Source organism: Gopherus evgoodei, chromosome 5 (genome assembly GCF_007399415.2).
Source record: "Gopherus evgoodei ecotype Sinaloan lineage chromosome 5, rGopEvg1_v1.p, whole genome shotgun sequence".
Taxonomy (NCBI): Eukaryota; Metazoa; Chordata; order Testudines; family Testudinidae; genus Gopherus; species Gopherus evgoodei.
In genome coordinates this window covers 144019727-144042599 of record NC_044326.1, presented here as the reverse complement: position 1 = coordinate 144042599, position 22873 = coordinate 144019727, and the positions used below count along the sequence as shown (strand labels likewise).

The 22873-nt window shown below is 48.5% G+C and overlaps 1 protein-coding gene across 2 annotated transcripts in view; it reads right to left on the bottom strand.

The window, feature by feature from the left end:
* TNKS (tankyrase) overlaps positions 1-22873 on the bottom strand; it is a 290704-nt gene that overhangs the window by 136658 nt on the left and 131173 nt on the right. For both annotated transcript variants that reach the window (XR_004000785.1, XM_030565584.1), the window contains exon 6: positions 1402-1496. Coding sequence is in view for 1 of the 2 variants with exons in the window: in XM_030565584.1 (XP_030421444.1) it covers positions 1402-1496 (95 nt within the window). In the remaining variant the exon portion in view is untranslated. The remainder of the gene's footprint in view (positions 1-1401; positions 1497-22873) is intronic.

The window sequence follows — 22873 nt, the reverse complement described above, 5'->3', positions numbered from 1 at the left end:
GGGAGGAGAGAGCAAACCGGGAAAGGAAACCAGCTTCCCCGCGGTTTGCTCTCTCGGTCCCGGAGCCAGCCAGCAAACCGCAGGGAAGGAGACCTGCTTGCTCGGGGTTCCGGGACCGAGAGAGCAAACCGGGAACGCCGCGGTTTGCTCTCTCGGTCCCGGAGCCAGCCAGCAAACCGCAGGGAAGGAGACCTGCTTGCTCGGGGTTCCGGGACCGAGAGAGCAAACCGGAAACGCCGCGGTTTGCTCTCTCGGTCCCGGAGCCACCCAGCAAACCGCAGGGAAGGAGACCTGCTTGCTCGGGGTTCCGGGACCGAGAGAGCAAACCGGGAAAGGAAACCAGCTTCGCCGCGGTTTGCTCTCTCGGTCCCGGAACCCCGAGCAAGCAGGTCTCCTTCCCTGCGGTTTGCTGGCTGGCTCCGGGACCGAGAGAGCAAACCGCGGCGTTCCCGGTTTGCTCTCTCGGTCCCGGAACCCCGAGCAAGCAGGTCTCCTTCCCTGCGGTTTGCTGGGTGGCTCCGGGACCGAGAGAGCAAACCGGGAAAGGAAACCAGCTTGATTACCAGAGGCTTCCTCCTTCCACGGAGGTCAAGAAAAGCGCTGGTAACTGTCTACATTGGATTACCAGCGCTGGATCACCAGCGCTGGATCCTCTACACCCGAGACAAAACGGGAGTACGGCCAGCGCTGCAAACAGGGAGTTGCAGCGCTGGTGGTGCCCTGCAGATGTGTACACCTTCAAAGTTGCAGCGCTGTAACTCCCTCACCAGCGCTGCAACTTTCTGATGTAGACAAGCCCTGAGTAACCTATGAAATATGTTAATTCACTTTAGAAAAGACAGCTCTGCTCTCTTCTCTTCATATGCTGATAACAGCTGTGAAACTAAGTGCTTGTTTATCTCATCAGCTGTGCACATGCAAATCTCATGGAGCTGCCATATATACACCTGACAAGATAATCAGGTCGCAGAAAAGTGTAACCGAATATGACTTGTCTGTAACACCTTGCATTAATTTTTTTATTGCCAAAATAATACCAGAAGTCCATGAACACTGAAAATTGTGCACAGAATTTCCAATAACACAGCAGACCCATAATGAACCAAACAATATAGATTTTAATATGCACTTATTTAATGAAGGAAGAATCCACAAAATAAAAGATCCACATAACTAAGGAGTACATCATCCCACTTCAAACCTCACCTTTTACAAAAGATTATTTACCACAAAAACAAATTTTGATTCTGGAAACAACTGTGACCCGATTCTCATCTCCAATTTTAGATTAACTCCTTTTCAGATACAGACAGAATTACAACAGAACAATGATAAAAATAATTCTTAAAACTGTAACTAACTAGTGAAACCAGAGAATGAATTAAAAACTGATGTACATACCCCTTGTCCTTTGCATGAACATCAGCACCATGCTGAAGCAAAAGCTGGACTATTCGAACTCTGTTGTAGCCTGCTGCTAGATGCAAAGGAGTAGACTGCAAACAAAAACAATGAAAAATAAGACAGGGAGATAGAATTCATATACGTTTTGTAATTTATACAGCCCACAAAAGGAGAGAAGCAGCCAAAGTTAATTAATACCAGAACCAATGCTTAAAAAAAGGCTGAGAGTCATTTAATAAAAGGCAGTTTTTGAAATAAAGGAGCCAAGTCATCAATCTTATTTTCAAAATGCTGAACAGCCTGCAGCTTAGGGTTGCCAACTGTCTAATCACACAAACTTAAACACCCTTGTCCTGCCCCCTGCCCTGCCCCCATCTTTGAGGCCCCGACCTATACTTCATCACCCCTCCCTCTGTCGCTCACTCTCCTCCACCCTCATTTGCTTTCACCAGGCTGGGGCAAGGGGTTGGGCTGTGGGCTGGGCCGAGGGGTTCGGAGGGTGGTAGAGGGCTCCAGGCTGAGCCGAGGGCAGGGGGTTGGGGTGCAAGAGGGGGTGAGGGTTGTGGGTTCTGTCTGGGTGGTGCTTACCTCGGGCGGCTCCCAGTTGTTGGCACAGTGGGGCTAAGGCAGACTTTCTGCCTGCCCTGGCCCTGGGCTGCCCCTGGAAGTGGCCTGCATGTCCCTGCATCCCCAGAGGGGAGGGAGGGGGAGGGACGGTGGTCTCTGCACAGTGGCCCTGCCCCCATGCCGCAGCTCCCATTGGCCACAGTTCCCAGCCAGTGGGAGCTGTGGAGTCCTCCTGCCCCCACAGCCTCGGGCCGCAAAGAGCAGGAACATGCTGGCTGCTTCCGGAAGCAGCGTGGGGCCAGGGCAGGCAAGGAGCCTGCCTTAGCCTCTCTGTGCCATCGAACTTTTAGCAGCCTAAAATCTCCAAGATTGGCTTCAACAGCCTCTGAGAGATGGAGACTCCTGGAGAAACTGGGAGGACTGGCAACCCTGACTTCAGTGGGAGCTGCCTGGTGCTCAGCACATTTCAACATCTTATTGAGGAATTTTCATATAAACTCAAAGCCTAACTTTAATATCCTATTTTTGGACATTTTGGCTATAGTTCTGAAATTTAAGAAATGAAGTTACAGAGAATCAAATTAATGCCACCAGGTCTGCATGTGTGACTCTGGGAATCCATGAGAAAAGATTTTGGGAGACTACAACTTCTCCCTTATTTTTAAAAGATAGACAGCAGTCAACTTTATGGCAACCAAAGGGAAATTAAACCATCTACTTCCCTCTTCAAGTAGCTGCTCCTGTAAATTGCTAAAAAGAGGAACTGGTGTCTTTTATGCACCTATGAATCATAGAAATGTAGGACTGGAAGGGACCTCAATAGGTCATCTAGTCCAGTCCCTTGCACTGAGACAAGATGAATTTGGGAGCATGTGACCTCCAGAAGAAGAAAGAGGAGCGCCCATGTACCAGCAATGGAGATAGAGATGAGCAATAGTTTTCATGTTCTCCCCACAGGTACTAATGTGGAGAGTGAACTAGATGATACATCTGAGGGAAGGGAGCAGAAGGAGACTCCACCGATTGGAAGGCACAAGATGCATTGTCCTAGGAATGGGAGTTCCACGACCACTGCTCCCAAGAGAAGGAGGAGGGTGGTGGTGGTCGGGGACTCCCTCCTCAGGGGGAGTGAGTCATCTATCTGCTGCCCCAACTCAGAAAACTGAGAGGTCTGCTGCTTGTGAGGAGCCAGGATTCACGATGTGACGGAGAGACTGCCGAGACTCATCAAGCCCTCAGATCGCTACCCCTTCCTGCTTCTCCACGTGGGCACCAATGATACTGCCAAGAATGACCTTGAGCAGATCACTGCAGACTACATGGCTCTGGGGAGAAGGATAAAGGAATTTGAGGTGCAAGTGGTGGTTCTTGTCCATCCTCCCTGTGAAGGGAAAAGGCCTGGGTAGACACCGTCAAATTGTGGAAGTCAACTAAATAGCTATGCAGGTGGTGTCAGAGAGAAGGCTTTGGATTCTTTGACCATGGGATGGTGTTCCAAGAAAGAGGAGTGCTAGGCAGAGACGAGCTCCACTAACGAAGAGAGAGAAGAGCATCTTCGCAAGCAGGCCGGCTAACCTAGTGAGGAGGGCTTTAAACTAGGTTCACAGGGGGAAGGAGACCAAAGCCCTGAGGTAAGTGGGGAAATGGGATACCGGGAGGAAGCACGAGCAGGGGAGTGCAAGAAGGGAGGACTCCTGTCTCGGACCGAGAAAGCAGGACAATCATCGAGTTATCTTAAGTGCCTATACACAAATGCAAGAAGCATGGGAAACAAGCAGGGAGAACTGGAAGTCCTGGCACAGTCAAGGAACTATGATGTGACTGGAATAACAGAGATTTGGTGGGATAACTCACATGACTGGAACACTGTCATGGATGGATACAAACTGTTCAGGAAGGACAGGCAGGGCAGAAAAGGTGGGGGAGTTGCATTGTATGTAGGAGAGCAGTATGACTGCTCAGAGCTCCGGTATGAAACTGCAGAAAAACCTGAGAGTCTCTGGATTAAGTTTAGAAGAAGTGTGAGCAACAAGGGTGATGTCGTGGTGGGAGTCTGCTGTAGACCACTAGAACAGGGGGATGAGGTGGACAAGGCTTTCTTCCAGCAACTAGCAGAAGTTACTAGATTGCAGGCCCTTGGTCTCATGGGAGATTTCAGTCACCCTGGTATCTGCTGGGAGAGCAATATAGCAGTGCACAGACAATCCAGGGAGTTTTTGGAAAGTGTAGGGGACAATTTCCTTGTGCAGGTACTGGAGGAAGCAACTGGGGCAGAGCTCTTCTTGACCTGCTGCTCACAAACAGGGAAGAATTAGTAGGGGAAGCAAAAGTGGATGGGAACCTGGGCAGCAGTGACCATGAGATGGTCGGGTTCAGGATCCTGACACAAGGAAGAAAGGAGAGCAGCAGAATACGGACCCTGGGCTTCAGAAAAGCAGACTGACTCCCTCAGGGAACTGATGGGCAGGATCCTCTGGGAGACTAAAATAAGGGGGAAAGGAGACCAGGAGAGGTGGCTGTATTTTAAAGAATCCTTATTGAGGTGCTCCTGGCACTGAGGCTCCTGCTGCAGTAGGGTAGCCAACCCCCTGCCTCCATTCAAAGCTTACTCCGTTCAGCCCTCCCCTTCCCTGCCACCGATCAGCAGTTTCAATCAGCTGTTTGCCAGCAGGAGAGCAGCCCCAGCATGCTCACCTGGGGAGAGGAGGCAGAAAAGAGGTGTAGTGGAGCCTTGGGGGGTGGGGGAGGTGGAACAAGCAGACCTACTCTGACTGCAGAGCTGCACAGCCAGGCTGAAAAAAGAAGGTGCTGCTCAGTTCCTGGGACTTTGCAGTTGGACACCACATTCTGGGTCCTAGTGCTGGTTGAGCTCCCTTCCATGCGCTGGGAGCCATCCTTAATCTTGTACAACAGCGAGTGCCCGTGGTGGGGCAGGCAGGGCAGAGGCACAGAGGCAGTGGGGAACGAAGGGGGTGGGATGGGGAGGAGATGGAGTGGTGGGGAAGGGGGATGGGATGGGAAAGAGAAGGGGATAGGGCAGGGATCTGCAACGTTTGGCACATGGCCCACCAGGGTAAGCCCCCTGGAGGGCCGGGCCGGTTTGTTTACCTGCCACGTCCGCAGGTTCAGCCCATCGCAGCTCCCACTGGCTGCAGTTCATTGCTCCAGGCCAATGGAGGGGCTGCAGGATGAGGGATGTGCTGACTGCAGCTTCTCATAGCCCCCATTGGCCTGGAGTGGCAAGCCACGCATATAGATATAGATATAGATAGATATAGGATTCTAGGATCAGAAGGGACCAATGTGATCATCTAGTCCGACCCCCTTCACAAAGCAGGCCACAGAACCCTACCCATCCACTTCTATAACAAACCCCTAACCCTATGTCTGAGTTACTGAAGTCTTCAAATTGTGGTTTGAAGACCTCAAGCTGCAGAGAATCCACCAGCAAGTGACCCATGCCCCACGCTGCAGGGGAAGGCGAAAAACCTCCAAGGCCTCTGCCAATCTGCCCTGGAGGAAAATTCCTTCCCGACCCCAAATATGGTGATCAGCTAAACCCTGAGCATGTGGGCAAGACTCACCAGCCAGCACCCAGGAAAGAATTCTCTGCAGTAACTCAGATCCCATCCCATCAACATCCCATCACCAACCACTGGGCATACTTACCTGCTGGTAATCAAAGATCAATTGCCAAAATTAGGCTCTCCTGTCATACCATCCCTTCCATAAACTTATCAAGCTTAATCTTAAAGCCAGATATGTCTTTTGCCCCCACTACTCCCCTTGGAAAGCTGTTCCAGAACTTCACTCCTTTAAACGGCCAGCAGGGAAGCTGCTATAAATGTGATGCGTCTTGCAGAGGAACCTGGATCTCGTCTTATCAATATCGGCGCATCAGTCCGGATCGGCAGAAACCCAGCTCCACCCCTCCCCTATCTAACTCACCTGGCCAGTGAAGTTAAGGGGAGCAACTAGTTGGCAACAACAACAGGACAGTGTGTTTGTGTGTGTGTATGTGTGTGTGTATGTGAGTGCATGAGTGTAATATAGATCATATGCATATGAAACAGTGTTGATTGATGCCACATTCATTGGTAATACATGCATTTGCCTTATTCCCCCTGAAAAGATCCTGTGCAGCACTTTAAGTACAACAACCCCACCTCCCCTGCACTCAGACTCCCCACCTGCCGCTGAGCTCAAACCACTTGGTCCACCCTGCAGACTCCCATTGCCCCTGCACCTGGCACCTCCCTGTGCATCCAGATCCCCCACTGAGCTGCCTGCACCCAGACTGCCCCCGCAGAACCCTCTTACCCCCATCTGGATACCCCCACACTAAGTCCCTCTGCACTTGCATCCTGGTGTCGGGCTGAGCCTCCTTGTCCACATGCAGGACAGTATTTGGTCCTGCCATGAGGGCAGGGGACTGGACTTGATGACCTTTCAAGGTCCCTTCCAGTCCTAGAGTCTATGAGTCTATGTCTGGAGCAAAAGGGGCAGGGTCCCAGGGTGTTTCTGTAGCAGGGTCAGGTTCAGTCTCACTGCCAAGTCCCTGATCCAGCGAGGCAGGGGAGGCTGCAGGGTATTCTCCCACCTCCGTGCAGCCAGTGGCCTGTGCTCCCCACTGCAGTGGTGGAACTTCCACATTTATTTATTATAAAAAAAATTCAGAATTTTAAAATATTATGCACAGAATTTGATGCAGAATTCCCTCAGGAATATGATACGCTGTACAGCTGTGATGGTGGGATTGTGAAGGGGGTGCTGGACAGTAGGAGATCTGTGGATGGGAGAGCTGGGCAGGGTGCTATGCAATTGTGGTGCGAGATCAGCGGGAGGGCACTCTAGGCAGGGGGTGATGGGCATAGGGATCTGTGGGGGAAGTCTCTGGGTGAGGGGGCACTGGGATAAGGGCAGGGCACTGGGGAGGGGGACAGTGTGGAAGGGGCACGCTGGCAGCACAGGGCGGTGGGGGCAGTGTGCATCTAGCAGTTTTGGGTTTGTAAACCGTGCCTTTGTACTGGGCTGAGTGGGACCACTCCCACTGTGCCTCATTGCCCCCAACCGGCCCCTCACTCTGCAAACCGCTCACCATCCCATGCCTTATTTCCCCAATGGGGGCCCACAAATGTGTTTAGTGCCGGGTCCACAAAAAGTTAATCCAACCCTGCCTCAGTCCCTGGAAAAATCATGGAGTAGGTCTTCAAGGAATCAATTCTGAAGCACTTAGAGGAGAGGAAAGTGATCAGGAACAGTCACCATGGATTCACCAAGGGAAAGTCATGCCTGACTAACCTAATTGCCTTCTATGAGGAGATAACTGGGTCTGTGGACGAGGGGAAAGCAGTGGATGTGTTATTCCTTGACTTCAGCAAAGCATTTGATACGGTCTCCCACAGTATTCTTGCCAGCAAGTTAAAGAAGTATGGGCTGGATGAATGGACTATAAGGTGGATAGAAAGCTAGCTAGATCGTCGAGGTCAACGGGTAGCAATCAATGGCTCAATGTCTAGTTGGCAGCTGGTTTCAAGTGGAGTACCCCAAGGGTTGGTCCTGCAGCCGGTTTTATTCAATATCTTCATTAATGATCTGTAGGATGGCGTGGACTGCACCCTCAGCAAGTTTGCAGATGACACTAAACTGGAAGGAGTGGTAGATACGCTGGAGGGTAGGGATAGGATACAGAGGGACCTAGACAAATTAAGAGGATTGGGCCAAATGAAACTTGATGAGATTCAATAAGGACAAGCGCAGAGTCCTGCACTTAGGAAGGAAGAATCCCATTCACTGCTACACACTAGGGACCGAATGGCTAGGAAGCAGTTCTGCAGAAATGGACCTGGGGTTACATTGGACGAGAAGCTGGATATAAGTCAACAGTGTGCCCTTGTTGCCATGAAGGCTAACAGCATTTTGGGCTGTATAAGTAGGGGCATTGCCAGCAGACAGAGGGACGTGATCATTCCCCTCTATTCAACATTGGTGAGGCCTCATCTTGAGTACTGTGTCCAGTTTTGGGCCACACACTACAAGAAGGATGTGGAAAAATTGGAAAGAGTCCAGCGGAGGGCAAAAAAAAAAAAATGATTAGGGGGCTGGAGCACATGACTTATGAGGAGAGGCTGAGGGAACTGGGATTGTTCAGTCTGCAGAAGAGAAGAGTGAGGGGGGGATCTGATAGCTGCTTTCAACTACCTGAAAGGGGGTTCCAAAGAGGATGGATCTAGACTGTTCTCAGTGACAGCACATGACAGAACAAGGAGTAATGCTCTCAAGTTGCAATGGGGGAGGTTTAGGTTGGATATTAGGAAAAACTTTTTCACTAGGAGGGCGGTGAAGCACTGGAGTGGGTTAAACAGGGAGGTGGTGGAATCTCCTTCCTTAGAGGTTTTTAAGGTCAGGCTTGACAAAGCCCTGGCTGGGATGATTTAGTTGGGAATTGGTCCTGCTTTGAGCAGGGAGTTGGACTAGATACCTCCTGCGGTCCCTTCCAACCCTGATATTCTATGATTATCTTCTATACCGTCCCTGAAAAATGTTTGTTCTAAATCAGGGGTACGCAAACTTTTTGGCCTGAGGGCCACATCTGGGTGGGGAAATTACATGCAGGGCCTTGAATGTAGGGCTGGGGAAGGGTTTGCAGGGCAGGAGGGAGTGTTGGGTGTGGGAGGGGGTGTGGTGTGCAGGAAGGGGCTCAGGGCCAGCGATTGGGGTACAGGAGGGGTGTGGTTTGTACAAGGGAGCTCAGGGCAGGGGGTTGGGGTGCAGGAGGGTGTAGGGTGTGGGCTCCGGCCCAGCGCCGCTTAGCTTGAGCAGCATCAGGGTGGCAAGGGCATGCAGTGGGACTCAAGCAGGTTCCCTGCCTGCTCTTGCCCTGCACCACTCCTGGAAGCGGCCAGCATCATGTCCCTGTGGCCTCTGGGAGGGGAGGGGGCAAGCAGGGCTCCATGCACTTCCCTCGCCTGTGGGTTCCTCTCCCGAAGCTCCCATTGGCCATGGTTCCCCGTGGTTCTAAAGATAGTTTAATTAAGATACATTATAGCTCAAAAATATCTCACCATGGAATAGGGATTATAAATTCTAATTCTATAGTATGAGACAATATATTCAGTTTAGAGTTTAAGAAAAGTTTTGTAAATAGTTCATGGATTAGGGACCCAATCTTATGGGGTCCCAGGGGCTTCTTTACAGATTATTTAGGTTAATCTTTCTGTCTACCCAATGCGACTCAGTGCTCAGTCTGGAAGGTACCATCAGAGATGCTTAGTTTTGAAGTTCTTTCTCACTGTGGATTTGTGTCTCTGGAGACAACATGCTTGTTCAGAGCAAAAATGTTTTAAAATAAACAAATAAGTAAATAAATAATATACAGAGGTGAGAAATAACAGACCTCAACCCTACTGTCCCGCTGCAAATTTGTGTACATAGAGTCAATCCCTTACCTCTCTGTAAAAGTGCTAAGTTTCAAAAAGTTTAATGAATAGAAGATTGTTGGGGGCAGAATAGATCTGGACAAGGAGAAGAAGTCTGGAGATAAATGTGAGAAGGGAGGGACAGGCAGGAGAAGCAAAAATGAAAGTGTTTGGCCCAGGATAGAGGACTCTGGAGATGTGGTTGGTGGCCCATACCCCGATTGGGGTGACGGGCATGAGTGAGTGAGTTGACCAGCGTATTCCAGAAGCCTTCAGATCTTTCTGAGAATAACCTTCGTTGATTTGAAATCTACCATATTCTCTCACTACAAGGGAAAACCTATAATGGCAGCAGGCTGTAAAAGAGACCCAGTTTTGGAATATTTTAATGAAGTTCCTCTATGTGTGGGTAAGACAGGCATGAGTGCAAAACGCAAACAGTGAAACAAAGAAGTGTGAGGCCTAGTTGCCCAAATGAAACAACATCATGAGACGTGTGCTTCTCAGCAGGAAGCTGCGTTGAAGATGATGAAAGGAACATGTCTGACCATGCAGAATCTTTAGGTTAGTAACAACCAACAAGAATGCACTTTTATGTAGAAATCTATGATTAAATCGAGTCTTCCTGACTAGTAATTTAAATCAAATCCACACCGTAGCAAACTGTGTATAGTTTGTATAGTTTCCTCCCACTAAGTCCAATTCTTTTGCAAACTCTACATTTTAAATGGCAAAATATTTTGCTACTTAAACACTGCCCAATAATTAAAATCATACCTTTTACCTCACCTAATTAATAAGAATGCCATTTTAACTGAGTGTAATTGTCCTACTTTTATTCATTGATAAGAAGTTTAACTACCTTAAAAGCTTTGAATTAGCAGCAAATTTTGTGTACTTTTCTTCATTTGAAGGAGCAAGTACACCTACAGAAAAGGCTGATGTTATTCCCATCTTCCCTCTGAGTTAGAGCTAGAAGTATGAGAGAGGGTTTAATTTCAGGAGTTTTTGTTTTGTTTTTATTTTTTCCCTACACAATTCAAAAGATAATTCAAAGACAGTAACATCCTACATAGAAACAGGTATTCACCAGCATCTAATGAGAGTTGCAAGTCACATAATATTCTTTGTTTGGCCGTAAGACCTATAATTTAATGTTAACATTTAAAATATACAGTATTAGAGGTGCTATTTAAGATACTTCCTCTATCATCCAGCCAAACTGCACTCTGTTATTACTGCTTTCTGTGATAAAATTTCAGAAAATACTGTACATGCACATACAGTACGTGTTTTCAGAAATTATTTCAGATTTAGGACTATTACATTACTTTGAGTAGTCTGGAGTAGGTTTTTAACATAGTTCCAATATTTCATTTCAGAAAGAATAGTTGCTCCGGACTACTTAGCTGTAAATCTGTATATCTCCTTGAGGACATAGCTAGCATTTGTACTGTTTGAAGTAATAACACTCACATGTTGTAGGAAAAACATCTGCACTTATCGCTTGCTAGATTTTAATTTTTGGATTTTAAACTAGTTATGTAGTTTTGTATGAGGCATGTACCTGCAGAATTATCTAGCTTGTTTTCACAGTTCTTTACACTGTAAACACTAAACAACAAATGTCAAGCTCTTAATTTTGAAGCAATAACCTGAACCATCCATCTTGTTACAAACTTCACAAAGACATGGGAGAGTAATCTATAGTACTTTCTCTTCTTTAGTCCCTTATAAGTACAAAACAATTCTTCAAATTTTATGTCCTTCAAATTGTTGGGACATTATTCTGCTTTTCTGTCATTGAGTTCACAGTTTGGACAAAAGTAAGATATATTAACTTCATGGGGGTCTGCCCCAGAACAGACTACTGTAAAATGATGGGTGTTTTGTGTACTAAAAACATTAATAGCATGGATATAAACTACATCACAGATGCTATGTCATCATGGTTGATGTTTCAGAGCGTACTTCAAGAATGCATATATTGTGCTAACTGTCTCAATTGGTATAGTATAAATACCACTGGAAGGCATCTGATGGAAACTGTTGAACAGTCCTAATATACCAAATAGTCTGAACTACCTGGAGCCGACATTAGATCTTGGACTGAGAGATGTGGACCACAGCAGGATCTGTCAGCCTAGTTTTGATGGAAGTAATTACCTCAATTTTCATCTGCATACTATAATGATGGCAAGACTGCAAAATTCCTTTTCACTCAAATTAAGTGGGATTAATAGGATGTTCTCAACAAAGAATAACTAATTGACCAAGTCTCTTGTCAAGATTCCTTCATTGCTTGAAGGCTTTTTTTTTTTTAAGTTATGACTCAAGCAGAGGCCATGTAATCTGCAGCTCTGTGGCTGTGGTATCTGCCACTTAATTTATCTCTTTGCCACAGAAGTATGCTCCAGTTTTCATGGAAACAAAGTTTCCAGCTTTCATTGTTGTTGAAAACATGAACAAAATGAATGCAGTGTTGCCTGCCTGAGGGCTTGTCTAGATGTCTATCTAGACAAACCCTGAATCTGTAGACAACTTACAACAATGGCTTTCAAAAATGTGAACTGCCTCCATCTTCTTAATCAAAGCCCTGTGGACTCCACCATTCCATGACCACAGAATACCTAATTGTTCCCCCAAGATACCATAGAATTTGCCATTTTGCTGCAGCCATTTGGTTTTCTGGCTCTGCCCTGCTGGGACATTTCCTGTAGCTGCCTCTTGCTCTCTGGCTTTCCCTACATAGAATTGATGCTCTACACTGTTTGATGGAGCCAGAACCATAGGCTGATGAGATTAAGGAATAGCACAACAGCGGAGGCAGGAAGATGAGCCACTGAAACATACCAGAAGTGTTTCCCTTCCCTGAGATACCTGGGAGGGAGGCGATTCTGCATGAGATTGCCTAGAGAACATCTTAGAACATAACATAAGAATGGCCATACTGGGTCAGACCAAAGGTTCATCTAGCCCAGTATCCTGTCTACCGACAGTGGCCAATGCCAGGTGCCCCAGAGGGAGTGAACCTAACAGGCAATGATCAAGTGATCTCTCTCCTGCCATCCATCTCCACCCTCTGACAAACAGAGGCTAGGGATAACATTCCTTACCCATCCTGGCTAATAGCCATTAATGGACTTAGCCACCATGAATTTATCCAGTTCTCTTTTAAACCCTGTTATAGTCCTAGCCTTCACAACCTCCTCATGCAAGGAGTTCCACAAGTTGACTGTGCGCTGGGTGAAGAAGAACTTCCTTTTATTTGTTTTAAACCTGCTGCCCATTAATTTCATTTGGTGGCCCCTAGTTCTTGTATTATGGGAACAAGTAAATAACTTTTCCCACATCACTCATGATTTTATATACCTCTATCGTATCCACCCTTAGCATCCTTTTTTCCAAGCTGAAAAGTCCTAGCCTCTTAATCTGTCCTCACATGGGATCCATTCCAAAACCCTATTCATTTTAGTTGCCAGTATATCTTTTTTGGGATGAGGAGACCACATCTGTACACAGTATTCAAGATGTGGGTATACCGTGGATTTATAGAAGAGCAATAAGATACTCTCCGTCTTATTCTTTATCCCCTTTTTAATGATTCCTAACATCCTGTTTGCTTTTTTGACCGCCGCTGCACACTGCGTGGATGTCTTCAGAGAATTATCCACAATGACTCCAAGATCTTTTTCCTGATTCGCTGTAGTTAAATTACCCTCCATCATACTGTATTGTGACACGGTCAGGCCAGATGGCTACAAGAGAGTGGTCAAAGATAGATACATTAGCTTCAGGTTAAGCAGGTCCCCTTTCCCTGGGTAAGATAACAGGGACTATTCCAGAACACTCAGGAACTTTCTAGAACTAATTAAGGCAGGCAAGCTAATTAGGACATCTGTAGTCAATTGGGAAGTTACTAGAATTAAGACTAATCAGGACACCTGGTATAAACAGGCTCTCACTCCAGTTAGTGGTATGTGTGTAAGGAGCTGGGAGTGAGAGGATGTGCTGCTGGAGGACTGAGGAGTACAAGCGTTAACAGACATCAGGAGGAAGGTTCTGTGGTGAGGACAAAGAAGGTTTTGGGAGGAGGCCATAAAGAAGTAGCCCAGGGCATTGTAGCTGTTGTGTAGCTGTTTCAGAAGGCACTCTAGACAGCTGCAGTCCACAGGACCCTGGGCTGGAACCCAGGGTAGAAAGCGGGCCTGGGATCCCCCCAAAACCTCCCAACTCCTGATCCAACAGAGGAAGATCTCTGAGGTTAGCAAAATCTGCCAATAAGCGCAGGACCCACTAGAGGAGGAACTTTATCACAGTATGTATAGTTGGGGTTATATTTTTCCTGTATGCATTACTTTGCATTTAGCCACATTAAATTTCATTTGCCATTTTGTTGCCCAAGCACTTAGTTTTGTGAGATCTTTTTGAAGTTCTTCACAGTCTGCTTTGGTCTTAACTATCTTAAGTAGTTTAGTATCATCTGCAAACTTTGCCACCTCACTGTTTACCCCTTTCTCCAAATCATTTATGAATAAGTTGAATAAGATTGGTCCCTTGGGGAACACCACTAGTTACCCCTTCCATTCTGAGAATTTACCATTTATTCCTACCTTTTGTTCCCTGTCTTTAAACCAGTTCTCAATCCATGAAAGGAGCTTCCCTTTTATTTACATAAGAGCCTTTGGTGAGGGACCTTGTTAAAGGCTTTCTGGAAATCTAAGTACACTATGTCCACTGGATCCCCTTTGTACATGTTTGCTGACCCCTCCAAAGAACTCTATTAGATTAGTAAGACACGATTTCCCTTTACAGAAACCATGCTGACTTTTGCCCAACACTTTATGTTCTTCTATGTGTCTGACAATTTTATTCTTTACTATTGTTTCGACTAATTTGCCCGATATAGACGTTAGATTTACCGGTCTTAAAATTGCCAGGATCACCTCTAGAGCCCTTTTTAAATACTGGCATTACATTAGCTATCCTCCAGTCATTGGGTACCGAAGCTGATTTAAAGGACAGATTACAAACCATAGTTAATAGTTCCGCAACTTCACATTTGAGTTCTTTCAGAACTCTTGGGTGAACGCCATCCGGTCCCGATGACTTGTTAATGTTGAGTTTATCAATTAATTCCAAAACCTCCTCTAGTGACACAGCACTTCAATCTGTGACAGTTCCTCAGATCTGTCACCTACACAAGCCGGCTCAGGTTTGGGAATCTCCCTAACAGCCTCAGCCGTGAAGACTGAAGCAAAGAATCCATTTAGTTTCTCTGCAATGACTTAATCGTCTTTAAGCGCTCCTTTTGTATTTCGATCATCCAGGGGTCCCACTGGTTGTTTAGCAGGCTTCGTGCTTCTGATGTACTTAAACATTTTGCTATTACCTTTGGAGTTTTTGGCTAGCCGTTCTTCAAACGTCTCTTTGGCTTTTCTTACTACATTTTTACACTTAATTTGGCAATGTTTATGCTCCTTTCTATTTACCTCACTAGGACTGACTTCCACTTTTTAAAAGATGCCTTTTTATCTCTCACTGCTTCTTTTACATGGTTGTTAAGCCACGGTGGCTCTTTAGTTCTTTTACTGTTTTTTTTTTTTAATTTGGGGTATACACTTAAGTTGGGCCTCTATTATGGTGTCTTTGAAAAGCATTCATGTAGCTTTCAGGGATTTCACTTTAGTCACTGTACTTTTTAATTTCTGTTTAACTAACCTCCTCACATTTGTATAGTTCCCCTTTTTGAAATTGCCAGTGCTGGGCCGTGGAGATGTTCTTCTCACCACAGGGATGTTAAATGTTATTATATTATGGTCACTATTTCCAAGCAGTCCTGTTATAGTTACCTTTTGGACCAGCTCCTGCACTCCACTCAGGACTAAATCGAGAGTTACCTCTCCCCTTGTGGATTCCTGTACTACCGGCTCCAAGAAGCAGTCATTTGAAGTATCGAGAAATTTTGTCTCTGCATTTCATCCTGAGGTGACATGTTCCCAGTCAATATGGAGATAACTGAAATCCCTCACTATTATTGAGTTCTTAATTTTGATAGCCTCTCTAATCTCCCTTAGCATTTCATCGTCACTATCACTGTCCTGGTCAGGTGGTCGATAATAGATCCTTAATGTTATGTTCTTATTAGAGCATGAAATTACTATCCACAGAGATTCTATGGAACATGTAGATTCACTCAAGATTTTTACTTCATTTGATTCTACATTTTCTTTCATATATAGTGCCATTCTCCCCCTGCATGACCTGTTCTGTCCTTCCGATATACGTTGTACCCCGGAATGATTGTGTCCCATTGATTGTCCTCAGTCCACCAGGTTTCTGTGAAGCCTATTAAATCAATATCCTCCTTTATCATGAGGCACTCTAGTTCACCCATCTTATTATTTAGACTTCTAACATTTATGTACAAGCACTTAAGAAATCTGTTACCTACTTTTTCATAACTGTTGTTCTTCAAGATGTGTTGTTAATGTCCATTACACATTAGGTGTGCGTGCACTGACATCAGAAACTTTTCCCCTTAGCGGCTCCCATCGGGGCAGCAGGGATGCCCTGCCAGAGTGGAGCCTCATGCTGGTGCATATATACCCCTGCCTACCTGACCCCTCTTTGGTTCCTTCTTGCCGGAGACTCCAACAGAGGGGAAGCAGGGTGGAAAGTGTAATGGATATGAATACCACATCTCTAAGAACAACAGTCACAAAAAGGGGTAACTGTGTTTTTTCTTCGAGTGATTGTTCACATCCATTACACATTAGGTGACTCACAAGCTTACCATAGGAGGAGGGTGGGAGTCATGGAACAATTCATTGAAGCACAGCCCTGCCGACCGCTGTGTCCTCTCTGGCCTGTTGATGGACTATAGTGGGCTGTCAATATGTGCACCAACGACCAGGTGGCTGCTTTACAAATCTCCTGGAGTGGAACCTGAGCCAGGAAAGCTGCTGAGGATGCTTGAGCCCTAGTCCAGTGAGCCATAATCGCCGGGGACGACACCTTGGTGAGCTCATAACATGTGCAGATACAATCTATGACAATATCCACTGTGCCAAGACAGGGAGTCCTTTCATTCTCTCCGCAATGACGATGAACAACTGTGTTGACTTGCGGAAAGGTCTAGTTTGCTCCAGATAGAACGCCAGGGCCCTACGGACATTCAGAGTATACACACTACGGTGACTCAGGTCCGTGTGTGGTCTGGGAAAGAAAACTGGCAAACAAATGTCCTGTCCCATATGAAATTGTGAGACTACTTTAGGGAGGAATTTAAGGTGTGCACTTTGTCCTTATAAAAAAAAACATATAAAGGAGCTCCGAGGTTAGGACCCTCAACTCGGACACCCTCCTTGCGGACGTAATGGCCACCAAAAATGCCATCTTCCAGGAGAGATGAGTGAAAGAGTAAGAGGCTAGGGGCTTGAAAGGGGGGTCACATGAGCTTGGTTAGGACCAGGTTAAGGTTCCAGTGAGAGACTGGAGGGTGAGTAGGGAAACACCCTCTCCAACCCCTTGAGAAACCAGGCTACCATGGGATTGGAAAACACAGAATGTCCCAACTCCCCCGAGTGGAATGCCGAAATGGCAGCCAGATGGACTCTAATTGAGGTTTAAGGTGCAGCAGGTGTTCCAGGATAACTGGAACGGAGGCCTGAAGTGGCTGTATATGCTTTGGTTCACACCAGCAGGAGAACCTCTTCAACTTAGCGAGGTATGCCGCCCTAGTTGAAGGTTTCCTACTGCTGAGGAGAATTTGTCGCACCTGAAGAGAGCACTGGCTCTCCATCGCACTCAGCCACAGAGTTTCCCATCATGAGATGCAGAGACTGCAGGTTCGGGTGGAGCAGGCGCCCGCGGTCCTGCGTGATGAGTTCTTGGTGCAGGTGCAGGGCAATCGGGTCAGCTACTGACAGCTCCAGCAAAGTCGTAAACTAATGTTGGCAGGGCCAAGCTGGTGCGATGAGAATCATCACCACCTTGTCTCTGCGAACTTTGAGGAGAACTCTGTGGATGAACGGGAGCAGTGGAAAGGTATACTTAGGGATCGCGAAGGCATCTGCGACTGAGTCCGGACTGTGGTTCTGGAAAGAGCAAAACTGTGGAAACTGACTGTTGTCTCTGGTGGCAAAGAGGTCCGTTTGGGAAATCCCCACTTCTGGAAGATCGATTGCAAGACATTCGGTCTCATCAACCATTCATGCATGTGGTACGACCTGCTGAGGCAGTCCACCAGCTCATTCCGCTCCCCCAGGAGGTATGACGCTACGAGGTGTACTGAGTGGGCTATACAAAAGTCCCACAGGAAAAGGGCCTCTCGGCAGAGGGGAGAGGATCGGGCTCCGCCTTGCTTGTTTATGTAGAACATGGCAGTAGTTTTGTCTGTCAGAACTGTCACACTGTGATCTTCTAAAGCGGCATGAAAGGTTTGGCAGGCTAGGCGAACCGCCCTGAGCTCCTTTACATTGATGTGGAGCAACATTTCGTCCTTGGACCACAATCCTTGCGTCCGAAGGTCCCCCAAGTGTGCTCCCCAGCCGAGGTCTGACGCGTCTGTTACCAGCGACAGCATGAGTTGTGGTGCGGCAAAGGGGATCCCTTAGCAGACTACATGCTGGTTGAGCCACCAGCACAGGGAATCCAACACCTGGGCAGGGATTGTCACTACAAGGTCTAAGGGGTCTCTACCCAGGTGATAAGACTGGGCTAGCCACAATTGCAAAGTCCTGAGCCGTAGTCGAGCATGTTTCACTATGTGGGTGCACGCTGCCACGTGTTCTAGGAGCTGCAGGCAGTATCTGGCCGTGGTTGTGGGGAACCTCAGCACTGAGTCTATGGCATGCTGGATGGCCAGAAATCTGGATTCTGGGAGGCTCGCTTGTGCCTGTACCAAATCCAGGACTGCCCCAATGAACTTCAGCCTTTGCGTAGATATCAAGGACGACTCGGGCACGTTGACTAGAAGGCCTAGCCTGAGGAATACATCCAGTGCCACCGCCACATGGGAATGGACTTCCTCCTTGGACCGACCTGCGAGAATCCAGTCGCCTAGGTATGGGTATACTTGAATTATCCTTTTTCGTAGAAAGGCTACCAATACCAACATGCATTTTGTGAACATGTTGGGGACTGCTGCCAGGCCAAAGGGTAGGACTGTAAACTGGTAATGGTGCTGGTTTATGGTTAACTGCAGGAACCGTCAGGGAGCGGGATGAATAGCGACGTGATAGTACGCATCTTTCATGTCTAGGGCAGCATACCAATCCCCCGGATCCAGGGAGGGAACAACAGTGCCTAGGGAGACCATGCAGAAGCCAACCTTGACTAAGAATTTGTTGAGTCCGCGCAGGTCTAAAATGGGTCGAAGACCCTCTTTTTTGCTTTGGGAATAAGAAAACAACAGGAGTAAAACCCTTTCCCCCTTAGATCCCAAAGGACCTCTTCCACTGCCCCCGCCTCCAGGAGCATCTGTACCTCCTGCATAAGGAGTTGCTCGTGAGAGGGGTCCCTGAAGAGGGACGAGGAAGGGGGGTGGGAGGGAGAGAAGGAGGAGAACTGAAGCATATATCCCACTTGTACCATGCATAAGACCCAACGGTCCGATGTTATAGGGGATCATGCACGGTAGAAGTGGGACAAGTGGTTCAGGAAACATAGGGAAAGATCCAGCCACTGGCTTGGTATGCTCCTTGAGCGCAACTTCAAAACCCTTGCTTGTTGCCGCGTTGTGGCTTGCCCTGGCTCTGGCCTTGGCTAGGCATGTTGCTCTGCCTCCCTCTGTTGTCTCTGCTTCTCCTACTTAGGACGGGGCTGGTATTGTCTTTGCTGAGGTGGCTGGAGCTTGAAAGGTTTCCTCTGTGTCACTGGGGTGTGCATCCCCAATGACTTGAGGGTTGTCCGGGAGTCTTTGAGGCTATGCAACCTGGCATCTGTTTGGTCCGAAAAGAGACTAGACATTCGAAGGGGAGGTCCTGAATGGTAGTCTGGACCTCTAGCAGAAGGCCTGAAGCCTGCAGCCATGCTGAGTGCCTCATCACCACTCCTGTGGCGATTGTTCTGGCTGCTGCATCCACCGAGTCAAGAGAGGCCTTGGCTACTGCCATTCCTTCATCCATGACGGCCGCAAACTCAGGCTGAGAGCCCTGGGGCAAGGAGTCTTTACATTTGGAAACTGCCGTCCAGGAATTAAAATTGTGTCTGTTTAGGATCACCTGCTGGTTCGTGATCCTCAACTGGAGGCCCCCAGAAGAATAGACCTTCCTGCCGAACAGGTCTAGACGTTTAGCCTCCTTGGCCTTAGGAGCCAGGGCTTGCTGACCATGTCGTTCCTGTTCATTGACTGCTGAGACAACCAGCGAACAAGACCAGGTGACAAAAGAGGAAGTCGTATCCGCTGAAAGGGGCAAAGTACTTCCGCTCTATGCCTTTTGCTGTTGGCACGCTGGAGGCTGGGGTTTGCCAGTTAGACTGGATTGTCTTTATGAGCAGGCAGCACAATTCTGGAGGGGCCCTCGGGGCTTAAGATATCCACCATCGGATCCTCCTGCTCTATTGCTTCCTCCGCCTGTAGGCCCAAGTTCTGGGCTACCCTGTGGAGCAGGTCCTGGTGCATCTCATCTTCCAGCCCTACTTGTCCTTCCTCGCATGCTGGGGGCTCATACGGGTTGACTGTCTAACTGACTGTCTGCCTGGCTCCGCGACGGCATTGGGCTCGGTGTCGCTTCCGCTCTCCTGTGTTCTGGAGAAGCGTCTGGTGGCCTGAATACGGTGGTTTCCTTGGGTGGAGAGGGGTGCCTGTGCGGGGACCGGGACCGATGCACTGAATAGCCGGATCACGAGGCTCAGGAGGAGGGCCCCTGCTGTTGGTGATAGGCCCAAGGTCTCCAAAAGGGCCACTGCCCTGGCAGGCCCCATTGGGGATACCACGGGGCTTGGGGCTCCCTGCTCACTGGTGCCCTGTGGGCATAGCAGAAACGGCCTGAATCCACCTCAGATTCAGAGGACACCGACCTGGAAGGCCAAGGCAGTGCCGTAGAACGGAGCCACCGGGGGGGACTGGAGAACGGCTCCTTGCTGACCAGGACTGGTACCAATACTCCCAGGATTGGGATCGTTGGCTTCTGCTCGGGCCCAGGGACTTTGATCTTGTGTCGCCTCAGAGACATCCTGGCAATCGAGCCGGGGAGCAGTGCACTGGCAGGGCTGGTGCCGTATGCTGGCTGGGATCCGGTGCCTCAAGTCCCGCTGGGTCAGGGACAAACTGGGAATCAGCAGAGGCTAAGCTCGACCGAGACTGATGCCAGGAGCAATGCCAGGATTGTGACCTCGATCGGCACACCACCGCCAGCTTGCCTCTTGACGGCACTCTAGGAGACGGTGTCAGAGGCTTCTCTTTGGCAGGGAGGGGGCTTACCGCCGACACCTGGATGAGCTCCTTAGCCACCTCAAACATGTCTGGTGCGGAGGGCTGTTCTAGGAGCAAATCCAGCCCTTCCTCTGCGCTCAAGGCGCTTAGCCTGGGGCTCAATGGGCTCTTCAGCGCCGGAGCCACCGGGGCCGCAGCCTGTCCTGGGGCAGCACTTTCCTTCTGAGCACTTGTTTCCTTGGGGGGTGCCAGTTTCTTATGTGGGGAGCGCCCTCGGTTTGTAGGCTGGCCCTTTGACTGTGCCGGTGAGGACGAACGGTGCCGGGGTTTTTCTTGTTGCCACAGTTCGGCATGCTCGTGGTGCCCCACCAATGTTGGATCACGAACTGATGCCAGGGCACTCTGCACTGAGGACACCAGATGGCCCAAGGCCAAAGGTTGCAGTGTGGCCTCCATGAGTAGCTGCTTGAGGGGGAAGTCCCTTTCCTTCCTAATCCTTGGCTTAAAAGCCTTACAGATCTTGCAGCGTTCTGTCTGATGCGATTCCCCCAGGCAACGGAGGCACGAGTCGTGGGAGTCACTAATCGGCACAGGCTTGCGGCATATGGCGCAAGCCTTAAAGCCTTGGGTCTGCGGCATGTCCCGCAGCCCAGGGCTGGTGCTGGAGACAACTTCCAACACCTAAACAATGAAAGCTTAACTATCTGTTAAGAAGTGCTAACTACTTATAATTGTTTACTGTTAACTATGCTAAGGGACACTAGCAAACAAGAGATAGAGAGCTGTTCCAATGCGGTAAGAAGGAACTGAAGGGAGGGTCAGGTCAGCAGGGGTATATATGCACCACCATGAGGTGCCACTCTGGCGGGGCTCCCCTGCTGCCTCGAGGGGAGCCGCTAAGGGAAAAAGTTTCCGACATCCATGCGCGCAGCACACGCACACCTAATGTGTAATGGACGTGAACAATCACTCGAAGAACTAGTCACTGTTTATTTGTCTGCCCTTTTCTGACGTTTCAGACTCTTATGTGAATGTTTCTTGTCTGATCTGGCCCTTACATTATCCTCTTCCCTCTTCTCCTCCAGACTAAAACCTAGAAAATATCAGTAGACTCTCCTCTAAGAGAAGTCCCTGTCCAATCCACATGCTCCTCTGCAGCAGTCTGCTTCCCCCCATCACCTAGTTTAAAAACTGCTCTGCAATGATGTCTAGTGCCAGCAGTCTGGTTCCACTTCGGTTTAGGTGGAGCCTCTCTCTCTCCTGTATAGCCTCCCCCATCTCTAAAGTTTCCCCAGTTTCTAATGAATCTAAATCCCTCCTCTCTACACCATCATCTCATCCACACATTGAGACTCCAAAGTTCTGCCTGCCTACCTGGCCCTGTGCGTAAAACTGGAAGCATTTCTGAGAATGCCACCATAGAGGTCCTGGATTTCAGTCTCTTCCCTAGCAGCCTAAATTTGGCCTCCAGGACATCTCTCCTACTCTTCCCTATGTCACTGGTACCTACATGTACCACGGACACTGGCTCCTGCCAGCACTACACATAAGTCTGTCTACATGCCTCGAGAGATCCACAACCTTCTCACTAGGCAGGCAAGTCACCATACAGTTCTCCCGGTCATCACAAACCCAGCTATCTATGTTTCTAAGGATCAAATCTCCCATTACTAACACTTTTCCTTTTCCTAGTGACTGGGGTTCCCTCCCCTGGAGAGGTAACTTCAGTGCGAGAGGCAACCCCAGCACCATCTGGAAGGAGGGTCCCAACTATGGGAAGGTTTCCCTCTGCTCCCATTGACTGCTCTGCTTCCCTGGGCCTTTCTTCCTCCTCAACAGCACAGGGGAGGTCTGAGTGGAGGTGGGACAATTCTACAGTGTCCCGGAAAGCCTCATCAACATACCTCTCTGCCTCTCTTAGCTCCTCCAGTTCTGCCACCCTGGCCTCCAAAGTCCGTACGTGGTCTGAGGGCCAGGAGCTCCTTGCACCGACTGCACACATACGCCACCCGCCCACAGGGCAGCTAATCATACATGCTGCACTCAGTGCAATAAACTGGATAGCCCCCACTCTGCTGCTGGGCTTCTGCCTGCATTGTCTCCT